General features: G+C 44.2%; 1 protein-coding gene across 3 annotated transcripts in view; it reads left to right on the forward strand.

Moving 5' to 3' along the window:
• TLN2 (talin 2) overlaps positions 1-21,388 on the forward strand; it is a 456,139-nt gene that overhangs the window by 347,395 nt on the left and 87,356 nt on the right. For all 3 annotated transcript variants that reach the window (XM_068552880.1, XM_068552889.1, XM_068552896.1), the window contains 5 exons: positions 3,706-3,799; positions 12,720-12,809; positions 14,669-14,791; positions 16,093-16,236; positions 17,783-17,944. In XM_068552880.1, the coding sequence (XP_068408981.1) occupies positions 3,706-3,799; positions 12,720-12,809; positions 14,669-14,791; positions 16,093-16,236; positions 17,783-17,944 (613 nt within the window). The remainder of the gene's footprint in view (positions 1-3,705; positions 3,800-12,719; positions 12,810-14,668; positions 14,792-16,092; positions 16,237-17,782; positions 17,945-21,388) is intronic.

Raw genomic sequence — 21,388 nt, forward strand, 5'->3', positions numbered from 1 at the left:
ACGCCCCCATCACTGCTTCCTCTGGCTCACCTTTGTGTCTTGTCTGTTCATTGCCTTGCCTCTCCAACTGGATTACAAGCACCTTGCTTTCCTAGAGAGACTTAAACTATTATTTTTTTACTCCCCGTGCCTTGTGCATGGTAGGACCCAGGAAATACAGACAGGTGAATTTCAGTTTGCTCTTCGTTGCCTTTCTAAGCTCGTCTTCCTTTGAGAAAGGGAATCATCTGAAGTTGCTCTATTCCCCTCCAAGCTCGCTATTGGACGACTTGAGCTTAATAATCAAAAGCACAAACTGGTTGATTTTCTTCTCTCACCTCTGCCCCAATTCTGTGTCTATATAAAATTTCCTTCCAGAGCTCACAAACTCCTGTCTGAATCAATTTAGTATCTCTGAATGCTAAATGATTTGTAGGTTAGAAAGCCTTTAACATCTGAGGTTGTAGATCCCAATTTATTAAAAACCGAGAGTGGCTAAATATGCTGATTAGATAAAGAATGAATTACAGGAAAACTATCTCTAGATGGTGAAATTACGGTTATTTAATTTTTTGTATTTTTTAAAATAAACTTGTATGGCTTTGATCATTACCAAAAAGTGTGGAGAAAATAAAAGCAACTACAGTTCAAGCCTACTTGGATTTACATAGAACAAAGGGAGGATGCAGCTAATTTTGGCTGTATTTTTATAACAGTATAAGTAGGTTAATTCATAATGCTTTAGTAGATTTACTGGTATCTGCTTTAAAATAATATTATAAAATCACTGTTAACATTGTGATACGTCATTGTCATTTTTCTCTGCATATGTATATTCTTACAGGTATGGGCTTATGTGGTTTTTACATTTTATATACAGTTTTCTATATAAGGAATATGATATCATGACTTTTAATGGGTGCCAAGAATTCTGTTGTAGACTATACATTTAGTCAGTCCTTCATCATTGCATATTTGGGTTGTCTTTAATCCTTCGCTCTTATAAATAAGTACTGTAGTTTGAAACATGAAAATACTGTTTCCCATTGTCAAATCTATATAACCATTTGCCTCTGTGCCACTAAGTTTATTTAGCTATGCAATCCAGACTCTAAAATGAGTTATGGAGATAAATGATACCTAAATAATGCTTTTTAGTCATGGATCAGTATTACCCAAGTGACTCATTCAAACATGCAGTGCTGTGCTGGCTCTGTTAAGGATTATCCCACCACAAACTCTTAGTCTGTTTGTTTGTTGTTTTTTTTTTACCCCAAGTTTTTATTTGAACATTTTTCACTTCTAAAAATAGTTGAAAGGACAGCAAATAGCTATATATTCTCTGGATTTACCAATTGTAAACTTAGTTTTGGGGTTTTTTTTGGTTTTTTTTTTTTCTTTTTGGAGGGGGCCACACCGCATGGCTTGCGGGATCTTAGGTCCCCAACCAGGGATTGAACCCCGGGCCCATGGTAGTAGAAATGCAGAGTCCTAACCACTGGACTGCCAGGGAATTCCCGTAAACACTTAGTTTCTAATGGAAAAATCTTTATATAAAGACTAGCTTTTTTAAAAATGTAGATAAACAGGAAACATTGAAAGAAATAAGCCAAATGGAAAGCTTGTGTGATACGTGGAAATATTCCCCAAATGATCGTGTCACCACAGTTGAGGGCTGTACCCTTTGTTATGTTGACACATCCAGCCTGTCTGCTCCGAAGTATGTCTTGAAGGCTGCCATTGCAGAACACGGTGTTGGACTCTCTGGGGGACCCTTCCAGTGAATACATCATGAACTGCACCTTCCAAAGGTGGTCCCAACTAGAGACTGTCCTGCTGTCTCAGTTGTTCTTGTTTTGCTTTGCACCTGGAAGGCACAGTGCTTCCCCATGGCACCTTACTTAGTTAAGCACTTTTCCCCAAATAAATGAGTCACTGGAGTTAATCTTACACAAACTATTTGAGGATTCTTTCTTGAGCTGAGGGATGTTTTTCTTCTTCCCATCACTCTAGCTAAATTTAAAATTCAAAGCAGTAGCTCCTCATCAAATAATTAAGCTGATTGCCTTTGTACACTGGCAACATCTTTTTCCATCTAATTTGATATTCTGTGGGAAGCTGCAAAGCCACTTTAACTAATAAAATGAGGCATCTTTATATTAGACAGTGTTAATGATTAGCAGCAATGTGTGTCCTATTTTGATTTTGTTTGTTTTATTTTAAGTTGCCTGTTAGCTGCAGTGGTTACTGACTGTGAATAGAATTCAGGGTTCTGCCAGAACTATGGGCGAGTTATGACCCTGCAGAAAAATGGTTTCGAATCTGGCCTTGGTGTCTGATAGACATGGGTTTAAGTCTTGTTTCTGCTTCTTATTTGTAGCATCTCCTTAGGGAATTATCTCGTGTGTGTGTGTGTGTGTGTGTGTGTGTGTGTGTGTGTGTGTCTCTGTTTTTTTCATTTATAAAAACAAGGGTATTCAACTGTAAGACTTAGTGTAAAGGTACAGTAATCAAAACAGTGTAGTATAGTATTGGTGAAGGGTTACACAAACAGGTCAATGGAATAGAACAGAGTCCAGAAGTAGACCCACACAGATATGGCCAACTGATTGTCAACAAAGTTAAAAAAGCAATTCAGTGCAGAAAGGATGGCATTTTAAATGGTACTGGAATAATTAGACTTCCATATCTCCCCCCCCATGAAAAAAAATCTGGATCCATATTTCACACCTTATTAAAGAAATTAACTCAGAATGGACTGTGCCTTTATAAATTATCTATGGCAACCTAAACAGAGGCTGTCCAGGAGGGGTGGAACCCTAGCCAATGTAGAAAAAAATCTGGGCTGTGTTTTAAGTTCTAAGAAGAATGGAAACACATGTAAAATCATCTAAGAATCTCTGATTCCTATTAATGTTAACAAAGAAAATAGCTCTTTTAAAGAATGATTTTGGTATAGCTTCTAGGAACTGGTCAATCATGTAGAAATGAATGGTAAGAAGAGGTTTTAAAATCATAAGGCACAGTTTACAGTGTGACTTTTAAAATATACAAAATAGTCCAAACTATACAAAGGCTGTCCAAAATAGCCTAGCTCAGCTCATCCCATTCCTATGGGCTGCTAGTGAAGGATTCTGAAAACAGTGTTACTGTGAGCTGTTTGCCATTTGCAACTTCATTGTGAATTCCTTCTTGTGAATATATTAAAGATAGCCACACTTTCTTAAGAGAACTATTAGTATTGATACTTTTAAGGGTAAATCAATGAATAATGAGAAGCAAGGTAGGGATTCTCATTCTCTCTTCCCTGGCTGTGGTTGATTTTTGGTTGTTTAGAGCAAGGGGCCCAACCCCCAGGCCGAGGACCGGTAAGGAACCGGGCCTCACAGCAGGAGGTGAGCTGCGGGCGAGCAAGGGAAGCTTCATCTGCTGCCCCCCATGGCTCTCATTACCGCCTGACCCATCCCCCGCATCGCTCTCATTACCGCCTGAACCATCCCCCCTGCCCCCCACCCCGTGGAAAAATTGTCTTCCACGAAACCGGTCCCTGGTGCCAAAAAGGTCGGGGACTGCTTGTTTAGAGCCTTGTGGAAGAGCTGTCACAGGGACCACAGCCTTTATAGTGAATTAATTGTATTCCTAGCCAACCTACAAAACATTGTTGGGGAAATTACTGTTGATCTTTACAAAACAAAACAAAAAACACTCTTTCCGTATTTGTCGCAGAGCTGTGACGGAGAGCATCAATCAGCTGATCACTCTGTGCACCCAGCAAGCTCCTGGCCAGAAGGAATGTGATAACGCCCTGCGGGAGCTCGAGGTGAGTCCCTGGAAAGGCTGCTGAGGATTTCAGAGCGTCTGTGTGTCTGTCCTTTCCCTCCGGGGTCAGGTTCTTCTCCTCTATTCTTACCTTTTATCTTTCCCGGGAAACTATTGGAGCCAAAGTTCCAATCCAAGTGGGAAGGAATTAAAGAAAAATTATATCTGGTGGGGTTATCATCCCTGCTTCCCTGTTTCCACTAAGTGTTGCTTTGTTAAAGGATTCTTTATTTCAAACAGGAAGAGGCCTATGGTATTGAGTGTAGGCTGAAGATAAGCAATTTCTACCTACAAAGTTTGGGAGTGATTATTCTGGGGCGTTTGGGAGAAGCTGGAATAGATGTGCTTTATGAGTAAAAATGATTTTCCTATACATTGTATTTTGTAACATGTAGGGGGCGCATTAGAGAAAACCCAGGAGTAACACTTATTACTATACAGTCAAGGTGGCCATGGGGCTCCTAGTGGCCCAGACACAGTGTAGGGCTTATCAATTTATATTCATACTTAGGGTTTATTTTTAATGGAAAATTCATTTATGCCCACAGAGTATACGTGGGCAAAAATAAAATCAATGTGCCTACTTGTCTGTAAAGCAGTCCTAACCAATTCAGGTTATGTTGAAACAGGCAAATGGTTATCTCAGTAGATATGAGCTGGTTGTACCCAGTGTACCTTTAGTTTTCTGAACAGGGATACCCACCATGCCAGAGAGGGTAGGGGTCGGGGGTTGATTGCAGCTTCTGAAGGGTCTGATTGAGGCCTGGTCCGCCGATGGCAAAAGGCCATTGGCACAACTGAAAGTGAGGATAGGCAGGGGCTGAAGCATTCTGAAAACAGTGGAGAATGTTTCCTACCTTGGGTGAGTTACTGCCCTATCCTGGTGTGTTCACATTTGCAAATATAAATGATACGTGGACTGTTGATCTAAATGAGGTCTGTTGTCCCAGATTCACATACTCTGTGCCTTAATGGTATCCTTGGTTGCCAAAATTATGGCTATTTCAGTGTTGCTGTTACTAAGGCAATTTTGATTATCCAAGGAGTGGGGGGAGTTTCTTCAAGGAAATGAAAACCTTCTTTATGCAGCCCTCTTTCCCTCAGATCTTTGCTGATTAACTCAGCAGTTTCACCCTTACTTTCCTCCAACCCTTAGTAACTCACATGGCCTTGTCTTTTTGTTGGCTGTGCCCCAAGGTCTGCTAGGTCCCACTGTATCTTCTCACTCAACGGGGAGGAAGATGGATGGCTATGTCCCCTGACTTTCCTCCCCTGGAAAAGTCCCTCATAAACGATGGTCAAAGGTTATTGCAACATGAAAGCTAGCAACGGTTTTCAGCAGACTGGAGACAAAGGCAGAAGAAGCAAGCCCCATGCCCTGTTCCTTGACGGAGACCTCAACAAGATTCAACGTTTTCTATACTTTTAAAATTAAAAACAAATGAACCGGAGGCTCGGGCTTCGGAGGTCGGATCGCAGGGAGAGGACTGGGGTTGGTGGCGTGAACACAGCCTGAAGGGGTTAGTGCACCACAGCTAGCCGGGAGGGAGCCCGGGAAAAAGTCTGCAGCTGCCGAAGAGGCAAGAGACTTTTTCTTCCCTCTTTGTTTCCTGGTGCGCGAGGAGAGGGGATTCAGAGCGCCGCCTAAACGAACTTCAGAGACGGGCGTGAGCCGCAGCTATCAGTGGGGACCCCACAGCAACAGGGGCGCAGAGGGAAAAACGGAGAGATTCCCGCACAGAGGCTCGGCGCCGAGCAGCACTCAGCAGCCCGAGAGGCTTGTCTGCTCACCCGCCGGGGCAGGCGGGGCTGGGAGCTGAGGTTCGGGCTTCGGTCGGATAGCAGGGAGAGGACTGGGGCTGGCGGCGTGAACGCAGCCTGAAGGGGTTAGCGCACCACAGCTGGCTGGGAGGGAGCCCGGGAAAAGGTCTGCAGCCGCCGAAGAGGCAAGAGACTTTTTCTTGCCTCTTTGTTTCGCTGCGCGCAAGGAGAGGGGATTCAGAGCGCCGCCTCAACGAACTCCAGAGAAGGGCGCGAGCCGCGGCGATCAGCGCGGACCCCAGAGACGGGCGTGAGACGCTGGGGCTGCTGCTGCCGCCTCCAAAAAGCCTGTGTGTGAGCACAGGTCACTCTCCACACCGCCCCTCCCGGTAGCCTGTTCAGCCCGCCACTGCCAGGGTCCCGTGATCCAGGGACAACTTCCCCGGGAGAACACACTGCGCGCCTCAGGCTGGTGCAACGTCACGCCGGCCTCTGCCGCCGCAGGCTCGCCCCGCCTCCTCCGTACCCCTCCCTCCCCGCGGCCTCAGCGAGCCAGAGCCCCCGAAGCAGCTGCTCCTTTAACCCCGTTCTGTCTGGGCAGGGAATAGATGCCCTCAGGCGACCTACACGCAGAGGCGGGTCCAAATCCAAAGCTGAACCCCAGGAGCTGTGCGAACAGGGAAGAGAAGGGGAAATCTCTCCCAGCAGCCTCAGAAGCAGCGGATTAAAACTCCACAAACAACTTGATGTGCCTGCATCTGTTGAATACCTGAATAGACAACGAATCATCCCAAATTCAGGAGGTGGACTTTGGGAGCAGGATATATTAATTTTTCCCCTTTTCCTTTTTTTGTGAGTGTATATGTATATGCTTCTGGGTGAGATTTTGTCTGTATAGCTTTGCTTTATAATAGCTTTATTTTACTTCACTATATTATATCCTCTTTCTTTCTTTCTTTCTTTCTTTCTTTCTTTCTTTCTTTCTTTCTTTCTTTCTTTCTTTCTTTCTATTTTTTCTCCCTTTTACTCTGAGCCGTGTGGACGGAAGGCTCTTGGTGCTCCAGCCAGGCATCAGGGCCGTGCCTCTGAGGTGGGAGAGCCAACTTCAGGACACTGGTCCACAACAGACCTCCCAGCTCCACGTAATACCAAACGGCAAAAATCTCTCAGAGATCTCCATCTCAACATCAACACCCAGCATCACTCAATGACCAGCAAGCTACAGTGCTGAACACCCTATGCCAAACAACTAGCAAGACAGGAACACAGCCCCATCCATTAGCAGAGAGGCTGCCTAAAATCATAATAAGGCCACAGACACCCCAAAATACACCACCAGACATGGACGTGCCCACCAGAAAGACAAGATCCAGCCTCATCCACCAGAACTCAGGCACTAGTTCCCTACACCAGGAAGCCTACACAACCCACTGAACCAACCTTAGCCACTGGGGACAGATACCAAAAACAACGGGAACTACAAACCTGCAGTCTGTGAAAAGGAGACCCCAAACACAGTAAGATAAGCAAAATGAGACGACAGAAAAACACACAGCAGATGAAGGAGCAGGGTCAAAACACACCAGACTTAACAAATGAAGAGGAAATAGGTAGTCTACCTGAAAAAGAATTCAGAATAATGATAGTCAGGATGATCCAAAATCTTGGAAATAGAATAGACAAAATGCAAGAAACATTTAACAAGGACATAGAAGAACTAAAGAGGAACCAAGCAATGATGAAAAACACAATAAATGAAATTAAAAATACTCTAGATGGGATCAATAGCAGAATAACTGAGGCAGAAGAAAGGATAAGTGACCTGGAAGATAAAATGGTGGAAATAACTACTACAGAGCAGGATAAAGAAAAAAGAATGAAAAGAACTGAGGACAGTCTCAGAGACCTCTGGGACAACATTAAACACACCAACATTCGAATTATAGGGGTCCCAGAAGAAGAAGAGAAAAAGAAAGGGACTGAGAAAATATTTGAAGAGATTATAGTTGAAAACTTCCCTAATATGGGAAAGGAAATAGTTAATCAAGTCCTGGAAGCACAGAGAGTCCCATACAGGATAAACCCAAGGAGAAACACGCCAAGACACATATTAATCAAACTGTCAAAAATTAAATATAAGGAAAACATATTAAAGGCAGCAAGGGAAAAACAACAAATAACACACAAGGGAATCCCCATAAGGTTAACATCTGATCTTTCAGCAGAAACTCTGCAAGCCAGAAGGGAGTGGCAGGATATACTTAAAGTGATGAAGGAGAAAAACCTACAACCAAGATTACTCTACCCAGCAAGGATCTCATTCAGATTCGATGGAGAAATTAAAACCTTTACAGACAAGCAAAAGCTGAGAGAGTTCAGCACCACCAAACCAGCTTTACAACAAACGCTAAAGGAACTTCTCTAGGCAAGAAACACAAGAGAAGGAAAACACCTACAATAACAAACCCAAAACATTTAAGAAAATGGGAATAGGAACATACATATCGATAATTACCTTGAATGTAAATGGATTAAATGCTCCCACCAAAAGACACAGGCTGGCTGAATGGATACAAAAACAAGACCCATATATATGCTGTCTACAAGAGACCCACTTCAGACCTAGAGACACATACAGACTGAAAGTGAGGGGATGGAAAAAGATATTCCATGCAAATGGAAATCAAAAGAAAGCTGGAGTAGCAATTCTCATATCAGACAAAATAGACTTTAAAATAAAGACTATTACAAGAGACAAAGAAGGACACTATATAATGATCAAGGGATCGATCCAAGAGGAAGCTATAACAATTGTAAATATTTATGCACCCAACATAGGAACACCTCAATACATAAGGCAAATACTAACAGCCATAAAAGGGGAAATCGACAGCAACACAATCATAGTAGGGGACTTTAACACCCCACTTTCACCAATGGACAGATCATCCAAAATGAAAATAAATAAGGAAACACAAGCTTTAAATGATACATTAAACAAGATGGACTTAATTGATATTTATAGGACATTCCACCCAAAAACAACAGAATACACATTTTTCTCAAGTGCTCATGGAACATTCTCCAGGATAGATCATATCTTGGGTCACAAATCAAGCCTTGGTAAATTTAAGAAAATTGAAATCGTATCAAGTATCTTTTCCGACCACAACGCTATGAGACTAGATATCAATTACAGGAAAAGATCTGTAAAAAATACAAACACATGGAGGCTACACAATACATTACTTAATAACGAAGTGATCACTGAAGAAATCAAAGGGGAAATCAAAAAATACCTAGAAACAAATGACAATGGAGATACGACGACCCAAAACCTATGGGACGCAGCAAAAGCAGTGCTAAGAGGGAAGTTTATAGCAATACAAGCCTACCTCAAGAAACAGGAAACATCTCGAATAAACAACCTAACCTTGCACCTGAAGCAATTAGAGAAAGAAGAACAAAAAAACCCCAAAGCCAGCAGAAGGAAAGAAAGTATAAAGATCAGGTCAGAAATAAATGAAAAAGAAATGAAGGAAACAATAGCAAAAATCAATGAAACTAAAAGCTGGTTCTTTGAGAAGATAAACAAAATTGATAAACCATTAGCCAGACTCATCAAGAGAAAAAGGGAGAAGACTCAGATCAATAGAATTAGAAATGAAAAAGGAGAAGTAACCACTGACACTGCAGAAATACAAAAGATCATGAGAGATTACTACAAGCAACTCTATGCCAATAAAATGGACAACCTGGAAGAAATGGACAGATTCTTAGAAATGCACAAACTGCCGAGACTGAACCAGGAAGAAATAGAAAATACGAACAGACCAATCACAAGCACTGAAATTGAAACTGTGATTAAAAACCTTCCAACAAACAAAAGCCCAGGACCAGATGGCTTCACAGGTGAATTCTATCAAACATTTAGAGAAGAGCTAACACCTATCCTTCTCAAACTCTTCCAAAATATTGCAGAGGGAGGAACACTCCCAAACTCATTCTACGAGGCCACCATCACCCTGATACCAAAACCAGACAAAGATGTCACAAAGAAAGAAAACTACAGGCCAATATCACTGATGAACATAGATGCAAAAATCCTCAACAAAATACTAGCAAACAGAATCCAACAGCACATTAAAAGGATCATACACCATGATCAAGTGGGGTTTATCCCAGGAATGCAAGGATTCTTCAATGTACGCAAATCAATCAATGTGATACACCATATTAACAAACTGAAGGAGAAAAACCATATGATCATCTCAATAGATGCAGAGAAAGCTTTCGACAAAATTCAACACCCATTTATGATAAAAGCCCTGCAGAAAGTAGGCATAGAGGGAACTTTCCTCAACATAATAAAGGCCATATATGACAAACCCACAGCCAACATTGTCCTCAATGGTGAAAAACTGAAACCATTTCCACTAAGATCAGGAACAAGACAAGGTTGCCCACTCTCACCACTATTATTCAACATAGTTTTGGAAGTGTTAGCCACAGCAATCAGAGAAGACAAAGAAATAAAAGGAATCCAAATCGGAAAAGAAGAAGTAAAGCTGTCACTATTTGCAGATGACATGATACTATACATAGAGAATCCTAAAGATGCTACCAGAAAACTCCTAGAGCTAATCAATGAATTTGGTAAAGTAGCAGGATACAAAATAAATGCACAGAAATCTCTTGCATTTCTATACACTAATGACGAAAAATCTGAAAGTGAAATTAAGAAAACACTCCCATTTACCATTGCAACAAAAAGAATAAAATATCTAGGAATAAACCTACCTAAGGAGACAAAAGACCTGTATGCAGAAAATTATAAGACACTGATGAAAGAAATTAAAGATGATACAAATAGATGGAGAGATATACCATGTTCCTGGATTGGAAGAATCAACATTGTGAAAATGACTCTACTACCCAAAGCAATCTACAGATTCAATGCAATCCCTATCAAACTACCACTGGCATTTTTCACAGAACTAGAACAAAAAATTTCACAATTTGTATGGAAACACAAAAGACCCCGAATAGCCAAAGCAATCTTGAGAACGAAAAATGGAGCTGGGGGAATCAGGCTCCCTGACTTCAGACTATATTACAAAGCTTCAGTAATCAAGACAGTTTGGTATTGGCACAAAAACAGAAATATAGATCAATGGAACAGGATAGAAAGCCCAGAGATAAACCCACACACATATGGTCACCTTATCTTTGATAAAGGAGGCAAGCATATACAGTGGAGAAAAGACAGCCTCTTCAATAAGTGGTGCTGGGAAAATTGGACAGGTACATGTAAAAGTATGAAATTAGAACACTCCCTGACACCATGCACAAAAATAAACTCAAAATGGATTAAAGACCTAAGTGTAAGGGCAGACACTATCAAACTCTTAGAGGAAAACATAGGCAGAACACTCTATGACATACATCACAGCAAGATTCTTTTTGACCCAGCTCCCAGAGAAATGGAAATAAGAACACAAATAAACAAATGGGACCTAATGAAACTTAAAAGCTTTTGCACAGCAAAGGAAACCATAAACAAGACCAAAAGACAACCATCAGAATGGGAGAAAATATTTGCAAATGAAGCAACTGACAAAGGATTAATCTCCAAGATTTACAAGCAGCTCATGCAGCTCAATAACAAAAAAACCAACAACCCAATCCAAAAATGGGCAGAAGACCTAAATAGACATTTCTCCAAAGAAGATATACAGATGGCCTACAGACACATGAAAGAATGCTCAACATCATTAATCATTAGAGAAATGCAGATCAAAACTACAATGAGATATCATCTCACACCGGTCAGAATGGCCATCATCAAAAAATCTAGAAACAATAAATGCTGGAGAGGGTGTGGAGGAAAGGGAACACTCTTGCACTGTTGGTGGGAATGTAAATTGATACAGCCACTATGGAGAACAGTATGGAGGTTCCTTAAAAAACTACAAATAGAACTACCATACGACCCAGCAATCCCAATACTGGGCATATACCCTGAGAAAACCATAGGTCAAAAAGAGTCATGTACCAAAATGTTCATTGCAGCTCTATTTACAATAGCCAGGACATGGAAGAAACCTAAATGTCCATCGACAGATGAATGGATAAAGAAGATGTGGCATATGTATACAATGGAATATTACTCAGCCATAAAAAGAAATGAAATGGAGGTATTTGTAATGAGGTGGATGGAGTTAGGGTCTGTCATACAGAGTGAAGTAAGTCAGAAAGAGAAAAACAAGTACAGTATGCTAACACATATATACGGAATCTAAGGGAAAAAAAAAAAAAGGCCATGAAGAACCTAGTGGCAAGACGGGAATAAAGACACAGACCTACTAGAGAATGGACTTGAGGATATGGGGAGGGGGTGGGGTGAGATGTGACAGGGTAAGAGAGTGTCATGGACATATATACATTACCAAATGTAAAATAGATAACTAGTGGGAAGCAGCCGCATAGCACAGGGAGATCAGCTCGGTGCTTTGTGACCACCTAGAGGGGTGGGATGGGGAGGGTGGGAGGGAGGGAGATGCAAGAGGGAAGAGAAATGGGAACATATTGTATATGTATAACTGATTCACTTTGTTATAAAGCAGAAGCTAACAAAAAAAAAAAACAAAAAAAACAAATGAACCATTCCAGTGGGCGGTTTGGGGGGGGGGGGCGGTTACCTTCTTTCATGCCTACCCATTGAAAGGTCCCAGAATTGAAAACTGAGGTCCCTACTAATCAAGAAGAAATGAATGAACCTGTCTTTGATATTTAAACTCCTTGGAGTTATCCAGCAGAGAAATTATACTCATTGACCATGAATATATATTGCCTCCCACTAACTTTCAGATTCTTTAAGAAAAAAATGTCCCCGTTCTGTGGACACCATGCTTCTCCTTCACATCTGAAAACAAGAGAGTCTCCTCTCTGTCAAAACTAACCAAGACACACCCACCCCAATCAGTGTGGTGTTGCCCGCAGGAAATCTGAAGTCATAGACACCGTGACCTAAATTCCTGTCAAGAATCTGGATAATGACCAGAATCCTGTGTATGGAGGGGAAGTTGGTAGTTGGTATTTTATGTTGAGTTTCCCTTGTTCTATAAGGCTTGCTCTTAAGTTGTGTTCTCCTTCTGTAGACTGTCAAGGGGATGTTGGACAATCCCAATGAACCTGTTAGTGACCTCTCTTACTTTGACTGCATCGAGAGTGTAATGGAAAACTCCAAGGTAAGCCTGGCTGTGCCGTTAACATCCCTCCTCATTGTGGGGAAGAATCAAGACGTGCTTTGTGTGCACCAGCCCGTGGCCCCTCTGCATGGCTGCCTGTGTCCTAAAGCCTTGTTATGGCGCCCTTTGCCCAGGTGCTTCTCAAACCTGGCTGTGCATTGGAATCACCTGGGGGTCTTGTTGAACACACCTTGCTAGGTCACACCCCTGAGCTTCTGATTCAGTAGATCCCAAGGTGTGGGAGATTGTGCATTTCTGACAAGTTCCCAGGTCCTGCCATGTGGTCCAGGGGCCACTCTATGAGAACCACTGCTTATACCCTGTGAGGGATGGGTCTTACTGTGAATCAGAGCATGTATTTCCTTCACCTGGGACTGCACTGGTGGGGAGAGCCCTTCAATGACCTTGGCTTATATGAGATCCTCCTGTGTGTTCTTTTCACCATCTATCCATGCCTTGCATTCTCAAGGGGAGTGAAAAATTGTGGGGGGTTTTGGGGGGGTGCGGGTGGTGAAAGTATCTAAGATTATACAAAGGTTTGTGTCCTCCCTTCTCCAAATCTTAACCCTGCTCAACAAGATCTTATTTCTTAGTATTTAATTTAATGTGGGTGGCAGTTGGAGGGGGGTGGTCTAAAAAGACTTCTTATCAGAGCAATAATAATAATATTTTAAAAGGTCAAGAAACACTGATCTATGGTAATTGCACCAGTGTTTTTGAGAATGCCTCAAAATCAGGATAAAATGAAATGCAAGCGAGATGAATGGAATTTCTTTCTTTCCCTATCCAAGATGGCTTCTTGACAAACAAAGAGCTCTGTGTTGGGTTCTAGACTTGGATGTGATTGTCTCCCTAAAGAGTTCTGTTGAACATCCTTCAGTTCTAAGATCTGTGACCCTGGAAAGTAGGACCTGCCTTCCTGGGGCATGAGGAGGCCCATGAAGACACAACACCAGATATGGGGCAGGCGCCTTGCCTCTGCCTGTGTGACCTTCTGTCTGACCTTGTGCATGGTGCTTGACCTCTCTGGGTTAGATTCTGAGTACTGAAATCCCTTTTAGCTGTTATTTTAAAGACCTCTGATAGGGACTTCCTTGGTGGTGCAGTGGTTAAGAATCTGCCTGCCAGTGCAGGGGACATCGGTTCGAGCCCTGGTCCGGGAAGATCCCACATGCCGCGGGAGCAACTAAGCCTGTGCACCACAACTACTGAGCCTGCACTCTAGAGCCCACGAGCCACAACTACTGAGCCCACATGCCACGGCTACTGAAGCCTGCGCGCCTAGAGCCCGTGCTCCGCAACAAGAGAAGCCGCTGCAATGAGAAGCATGCACGCTGCAACAAAGAGTAGCCCCCACTCGTTGCAACTAGAGAAAGCCCACGCACAGCAACGAAGACCCAATGCAGCCCCCCAAAATTAATTAATTAATTAAAGACTATCAATTAATAAGTGAATAATATCGGGAAGAGTGTGTCTTCTGCTTTCTGGGTATGGTCTTCGCCTACAGCTCAGTAGATATGTCTGATTTTATATTCTGGGAACTAACAGTTCTCAGTTTAGACCATTCACCCATGGGGTGCCCTGAATAGATTTTAGTTTATTGACCTGTGTATAGTAACTGTACCTCCTTGAGATATAGATAACTTTTGGGTGAAAGCTTCAGACTTTCATTATTTATTTCTCTTTGTGGAACAGAAATGATATCATTATCTTGAATCTCTTCTTATTGCAAATAAAGTAAAATAATGGCAAATATTGTAAATTAAGTGGCCTTGAATATTCAAGTTGGAAGGGTAGCCCCTTTACCCCATGGTCTGAAGGAATGCTCATCAGAATATCGCTGGTGGTTTGTTTTGCAGGTTCTGGGCGAGTCGATGGCAGGGATTTCGCAGAATGCCAAGACCGGGGACCTCCCTGCCTTTGGGGAGTGTGTGGGGATTGCGTCCAAGGCTCTCTGTGGGCTGACGGAGGCTGCAGCCCAGGTAAAGCATGGGTCCCTGTGCCCCACGATGCAGGCCTTCCAGCCCTGTCCTGTGCCAGGTCCCTGTGGGAGGCACGGGGGCTTCAGCTTCAACTCTGTCTCCACCCATCACCATGGAAACCATGGAGAAGGTGGTGGATCTTGCTGGCTGAGCATTTAGGCAAAACATCAGCCCGTTACCCCTGGAGCAGAGCAGCCTGGAGAGAACACTGAACCCTGCAGACCTAGCCTAAGGGTTCAGAGGCCGGTCTTTTTTTTTTTTTTTTTTTTTTTTTAAGGTCATTGTTACAGATAAGTTGTTTGGGGGGAAAAAATAGGTATTACACAATTCAAATTCCCTCTGAGGCTTTAGAGTTGCAAAAGTCTTAGTCATGCTCTTTTTAGAATCAGAAGGAGAAAAAATTGGATGCCATCACACAGAGTCGTGATCAGGCATGTTCCTGGCTCGTCTTCAACTGTGCTGTGCATTTCCAATAATTGTTGAGCTCATGTAACTGAACTTCCAAGAATGTCAGCATTTACCTTGAAGGATTTATCATTTGACAATTGCTTTGAGCCTAGAAGATTTTATTGAACCAAAGAAAAACATCCCTAGTTCAGGGGGTGAAATCACCTTCCCTTATTTGGCCCCTCATATCTCAGGGGAAATGAGTTAAGGTTAGAATTTTCCCTCACAGATTCATTTTCTCCCTGTTATTTGGCTAATACATCCAAAGGGTTTGAAGAGAAGACCTTCTCTTGTAGCCTCTTGTCCTCTTGGAGACCAAATATTGCCTTTTTTTCCCCTGAACCATTTTATTCATTCTTACTTACTGCTTCAAATACTGGCCTAAGCAATAAGGATACATTAGTCTACGAGATGAGAAATCCTCATGTAGGGCAGGCTCCAGGGTTGGCCTACCCAGTAGCTCCACACCATCAGTCTACACCCACTTTTTTTCCCCTCTGCCATCTGCCAACCAAAGAGTGAGCTCCATGCTGAGGCTGGTCCCCCTCATGGTCATAAGGTGGCTGCCAGAGCACTCAGGGCTGCCTCTATCCTTGGTAGAGCTTCTTGAGGCTTTCTTAAGAACAAGGAGACTGTTCCCAAAAGCCTGTAACAAACTCCTGCTGGCATGTCCCTGGCCCAAGCGAGTGTCTGCTTGTCCATGCCTAAACTCTTATTGATGAGATGACTCTGACCACCTTGCACTGGGAGCACCTGAGAATGACTGTTGTATGTATACTGTGGGGCCACAGTCCCCCACAGACGTATCTAGGAGTGCAGCGAGCCTGAGCTCTGGTTTATCTCCTCCCTTCCAGGCTGCATACCTTGTTGGCATCTCTGATCCGAACAGCCAGGCAGGCCATCAGGGCCTTGTGGACCCCATCCAGTTTGCCAGGGCAAACCAGGCTATCCAGATGGCATGCCAGAACCTGGTGGACCCCGGCAGCAGCCCGTCACAGGTAACTTTGGGGCAAGGATGTGAGATCTGCGCGTCCTTGAGTTCTTGGAGGCGGGTGGTGGGAGACTGCAAGAATAAAGATTACCATTCTTTCAGAACTTGCAAAGCCAGCCAGATCATGACTTAGGGGGATGTTGCAAAATGTGGTGAAGGTGGAACAGGTAGGTGCCTTGGAATGGAGTGCTGGAAGGCAGTCACGGTGGCGTAATCACAGCAAGATTCATCAGGAGGCTCACAGTTCCATTTGTTCAGTTCGGGGGACATAACGTTGAGGGCTTGTTCTTTGCTCGGCACTAAGCGTCACTGTGAGTGAGACCCGATCCCCTACCCCCTTAACTCTTACTGTGGGTTAAAGTTTGGAAGATGGAGCAATCGGGGTATGATGACAAGGCAAGGGAGGACAATGCACAGAGGAAGGTGTGATGAATTCTCTGAGGGGCTCTCAGGGCTCAGTTCCCAGAGACGGTGGTGCTGACCCAGACCCCAAAGCTGGGTCAGAATCCATAGCACAAAAGGAGCCACAGAGACATTTGAGAACTAGACAGTATGTGTGACGTTCCTTGATACTTCTAATACCCAAGTGACGGGGATCGTGTTCAATAATTCCGGCAGTATGTGCTAAAAAGGACAAGAATGGCCTATATGGGCTAGCAGAGGCAGGCTGTGATGGGCACATCCATTGCTGACCCTGGGACCAGCGTTCTTGAGGCAGGAGAAGGACCCAAGTAAAGGATACCTGGGGGACCACCCGGACCTAAGGCAGGTGTCAGTGCACCTGAGATTCCTTACCTGTCCAGTTAAGGCCAAAGGGGTGTTACCAGCCTCAGCAAAGTGGATCAGGCAGATTCAGAAACGCAGCTGGGGCTGGGAGATCCCTGAGCCACACCCCTTAATAAGGTGCCTATAGCCCACCTGGGGCTGACATACAGCTGCATGTGACTGTTAAACACTTGAAATGTAACTGGTCCAAACTGTGATGGGCTGTAAGCGTAAAATACTGACCAATTTCAAAGACTTAGTAGGATAAAGGATTGTAAGAGCTTAATATTCTTAAATTGATTACGTGGTGAAATGAAATGTTTTGGATATATCAAGTTCAATAAAATATATTATTTAAAATAATTTCCCTTGTTTCTGTACTTATTTTAATGTGGCTACTAGAAATTTTAAAATTAGATATGTGGCTCGCACTGTATTTCTGTTGGGCAGCGCTGGCCTAGACCCTGGGCCGTGTCCCTCCTGGCTGGGGGTCGCAAAGGATAGCTGACAGCATCTCCTCTGAGACTGCCTGGAGCCCAGCCCACTCCCACATTCAGTCCTGCCTTTCCTTTTCTTTGTTTAGTCTCTCTGCCTTAATAATTCTCACCCTCCCCTTTCTTGGAGTGACTTCAGGGGCGGCAGAGCTAGAGACATGGGTTTTATTTCCACGAGCCCTAGACATGTGAGTTGAAGGGGAATCCAGGGCTCGGGACCAGGGTGGACTCCAGTGAACTGGACCCCTCTGCACTGAAGCGTGGCGTGCCCCCAACCCAGTCCGTGCTTTATAGGTTCTGTCAGCCGCCACGATTGTCGCCAAGCACACCTCAGCCTTGTGCAACGCCTGCCGCATCGCCTCTTCCAAGACGGGCAACCCTGTGGCCAAGAGGCACTTTGTCCAGTCAGCCAAGGAAGTTGCCAACAGCACTGCCAACCTGGTGAAGACCATCAAGGTAGGTCGCCGAGCTGAGGCCTTAGGAATCCCCGTGACACCTGTTGCAGAGGGGAAAGAGGTGGGGGATTGAAGCTCTGCTCCTTAATACTTGCTTCTAGTGGAGTTCAACTTCTAATTCAGTCTCATGATTTAAGTCACTGAAGAGCGGTTCATTAGTGATGGAGATATTTATCAGGAAAAACCAGCAGCCTTGGTCTCTACTAACCTTCTGCATAGTGTGTGGGGAGGGGTGAACTATGTGCTTAGTGGGGGAGGGTGGTTTTGAGGGGCTGGTAGAGGGCCCTGCCATGGTTGTTAAATATCTCTGGACCAAGAGAGAAGGTGGAGGGAGAATGGAATGGGAAATTGTTGGGAAAATCTTTTAAAAAGAAGTCAATTTATTCTGTCCTATGATATCTATTCTATTTACAGTTGTCTAAATGTTTTCAGTGGAGCATGAGCTTCTTAAAATAGAGCATTCCATGTTGATAAGAAGTTCGTCTTTGTGTTTGTGGCCATGGTCAGGTTGAGGGGAAGCAGGGCAAGGGTACCCTGTGAGGAGGGAATCGCAATAGCTGGGCTGTAGTATTTGTAGCTGGGTGATCAGACCGCAAACCCAGTCTGCCGTGCGTGGGACACCCAGCAGACACCAAGCAGCTGACCTGGTGGGAAGACAGCCACAGCCTGGATAGCAGACCCCTCGCAAAGAACCTCCAAAGGAGATTGTCATGGAAGGCAAGCTACCAGCTCTGTGCAAAACAGGAAATGCAGGAGGGAAGGCCATTGGAGGGGTCACACTTTACTGAAGGATTTTCACACTCGTGGAGGTGGGATGATCTGCTTTGTTGCCGGGCAAGTCCTGGAGGGGTGGGGCTTTGCCCCCTGTTCTCTCCAGAGGATATGTTACTACACACCTCATTTCCCTTGCACTACACAAAGCCAATTTAATCTTGTGGAGAAATTAGTCAACAGGCTGAGCCAAGCAGAAGCCGAGGAGAGATTGTGCAGCCCGGCAGCAGTTGGAAGCGGGCAGGCGAGAGCCACAGGGCAATTATCCCCGTCAGCAATTACTTAGCTGCTTAAACAGAGTCTTTAAAAAAAAAACAAAAAACTTAAAACCCGCTTATTTGAAGACAATAATAAGATAGATTGAAGATGAATAAATAAAGCCAGTGCCCAGGTGCCCCCAGGATCCTGCTGGCAGCTCCCTTTAATTACTGTCATGGTTCATGGTATTAGAAATGAATAAAGCTTATGCTTTCCGATATTTAGTCTACCCAACGCCTGTTCCGAGTTTTGCGTACATCACTCATTCAGTCCACACAACCAACCCCCCTGTGCTTGCCATCCCCGTTTTTACGGTCAGGACAGTGACGCACAAGGACGTTAAGTAACTTTCTTGGGGTGATCCAGCCACTAAGTGGTGGACCGGAATTCAGACCCAGATCCCCTGCCCTTTCCACTCAAGCCTGCTCTCGCCCATGGCATGCAGTGTACCTCGTTAGCATGGAGAGACTAAGCCATCTCACCAGCCTGGGAAGAAATACCTGGTTGTGTTTGCAGTGCTTGTGTGCCAGTCTGGGGGGAGGCAGGGCTGGAAAGACAGCAATAGAATTGAGACATAGTGACATCATTGTCGGTTGCTGTGTAACTAACTTATTTCAGTTAAACTTGGCCATTTTCCGATCATCAAAAAACAGGCTAGATTTAGAGGGACCAAGGGGGAGACAAAGGCAAGGAACTCTTCTATACAAATTCTGGGATACCTTTCTTTTCTGCCTTCTCCTCGGTTTTAAATCCTGACCTGTCTCTGTTAAGATCTCATTTTCTTTTCAGATTCTCCTCAACAGTGGCAACCCCTCTTTGTAACTGTCTGCAGCAAATGAGCTCTTGTGATGGCCTTAAAGATAGGCCTGTGCAGAAACACCAGAGGGGGGATGCAGGCTGTTGTGACATGGAGAAGATGAAGCCTCCTTCCCCGCGAGCACCCTGGGAATCGATAGCAGTGCACAAGGAACAGAAATGACCCTCTTGCCCCGCAGCTTGCTGAAATGCGCTTGGTGTTTCGATTCCCATCAGGTGGCAGGCTTTGCCGGGGACAAGGAACTGTGTTTTGAATTTACTAATAGGAAAATGGTGAAGGTCATTTCACTGTAGCACACTGTACTACATATCGAATAGACTTCCTGAGTTAAGGAATGGTTAAGAATCCTGTCAAATAGCAAAACAAATGAATGTGTAATTCCCTAAACGCTTGAAACAGCCGCCGTCGAGGCTGAATTTTGCTCTAAATTTTATGCTTCTTAGTCCTTTTTTTTTTTTTTTTTTCCCTTCAGACCGCAAGGATGTGCCCAAGCCTAAATCCCAGCTGCCCCACCTTTCTAGTCACCATGAAAGGAGGGGAACCCCTCCCTGGAGGAGCATTGGCGAGCAGGGAGCAGATTACCCCACAGTGGGTCTTCAGCACCCATTAGAATGCCTGCCTCCAGGGATCATAAATCTCTGCTGATGTCATTCTTTGCAATCCCAAAGCATGGCTCGGCAAGAATAAATACGTGCACCCTCCTCCCTGCCAGGTGCTGCTCTCAATGCCGGCCAACTTAGAAACACACGGAGCCCTAACCACGGGTGCCGTCTTTCTGCTGGTCCCCCCGTGTACCAATGCCTGCTTCTCTCTCTCCAGTCAGCTCTTTACCTAGCTTCAAATCAGATGTGTGGAATCGACTGTTATTTTAAATGTGCAGTCACTCAGGTTTAGGTGCCAAGTAGGAATTGCGCAACAACACAGCTTTTGTTTCTCTGAGAAGTTGGAGCGCGGCCTTGCCTCTCGCAGTAGAGTTGAAGCTCAGGGTTTTGCCATTAAGCATTGACAGGGCGTCCAAAAGACACCAGGTCCAGCTCTCATTAACCGGTTTTAACTTGGCTGTAAGTACGTTTTCTTGATCGTCTTTTTGTTTGGATTGGTAAATAGGTTTCTTGAGAAGAAAAAGGAGGGAAAAAAACCTCTTGGGCTTCTTACGCCTTATTCTTGTTGCCTTTTCTAAGGTCAGTAGGAGGGAAGGGAGCCAGGGGTCTTGGGTTCTGGTCTGAGGCATGAGCTTGGCTTAGCATGTCACTTTCTAGGTGTTGGTTTTATCGCCTGAAACATTGGAGCTTTGGGATTAAATGATCTTTAAGATCCCTTCTAACCCCCAAAGTCCATGAATCTTTGATTCTGGTGCACATGCAGAAATTGTTTATCCCAGATCCCTGTGAGATTTTTGCTAAGTGTGAGAACATTCAGAGGAGCTGGCTCAGGGTCCTGATGGGGCCTGGGCATTTGGCTAAGTGGATTTACCCTTTCATTGTTATGACGGGGGTACTAAACATTCTGTGACATGGAATATCTGTGTGAAAACTGTCGTGCCTGCCTGAAGTTTCACCTCTGGCCAGATTTGAGTATTCAGTTTACTGGGGTTGCTCA

The sequence above is a fragment of the Eschrichtius robustus genome, chromosome 1 (assembly GCF_028021215.1).
Source record: "Eschrichtius robustus isolate mEscRob2 chromosome 1, mEscRob2.pri, whole genome shotgun sequence".
NCBI lineage: Eukaryota > Metazoa > Chordata > Mammalia > Artiodactyla > Eschrichtiidae > Eschrichtius > Eschrichtius robustus.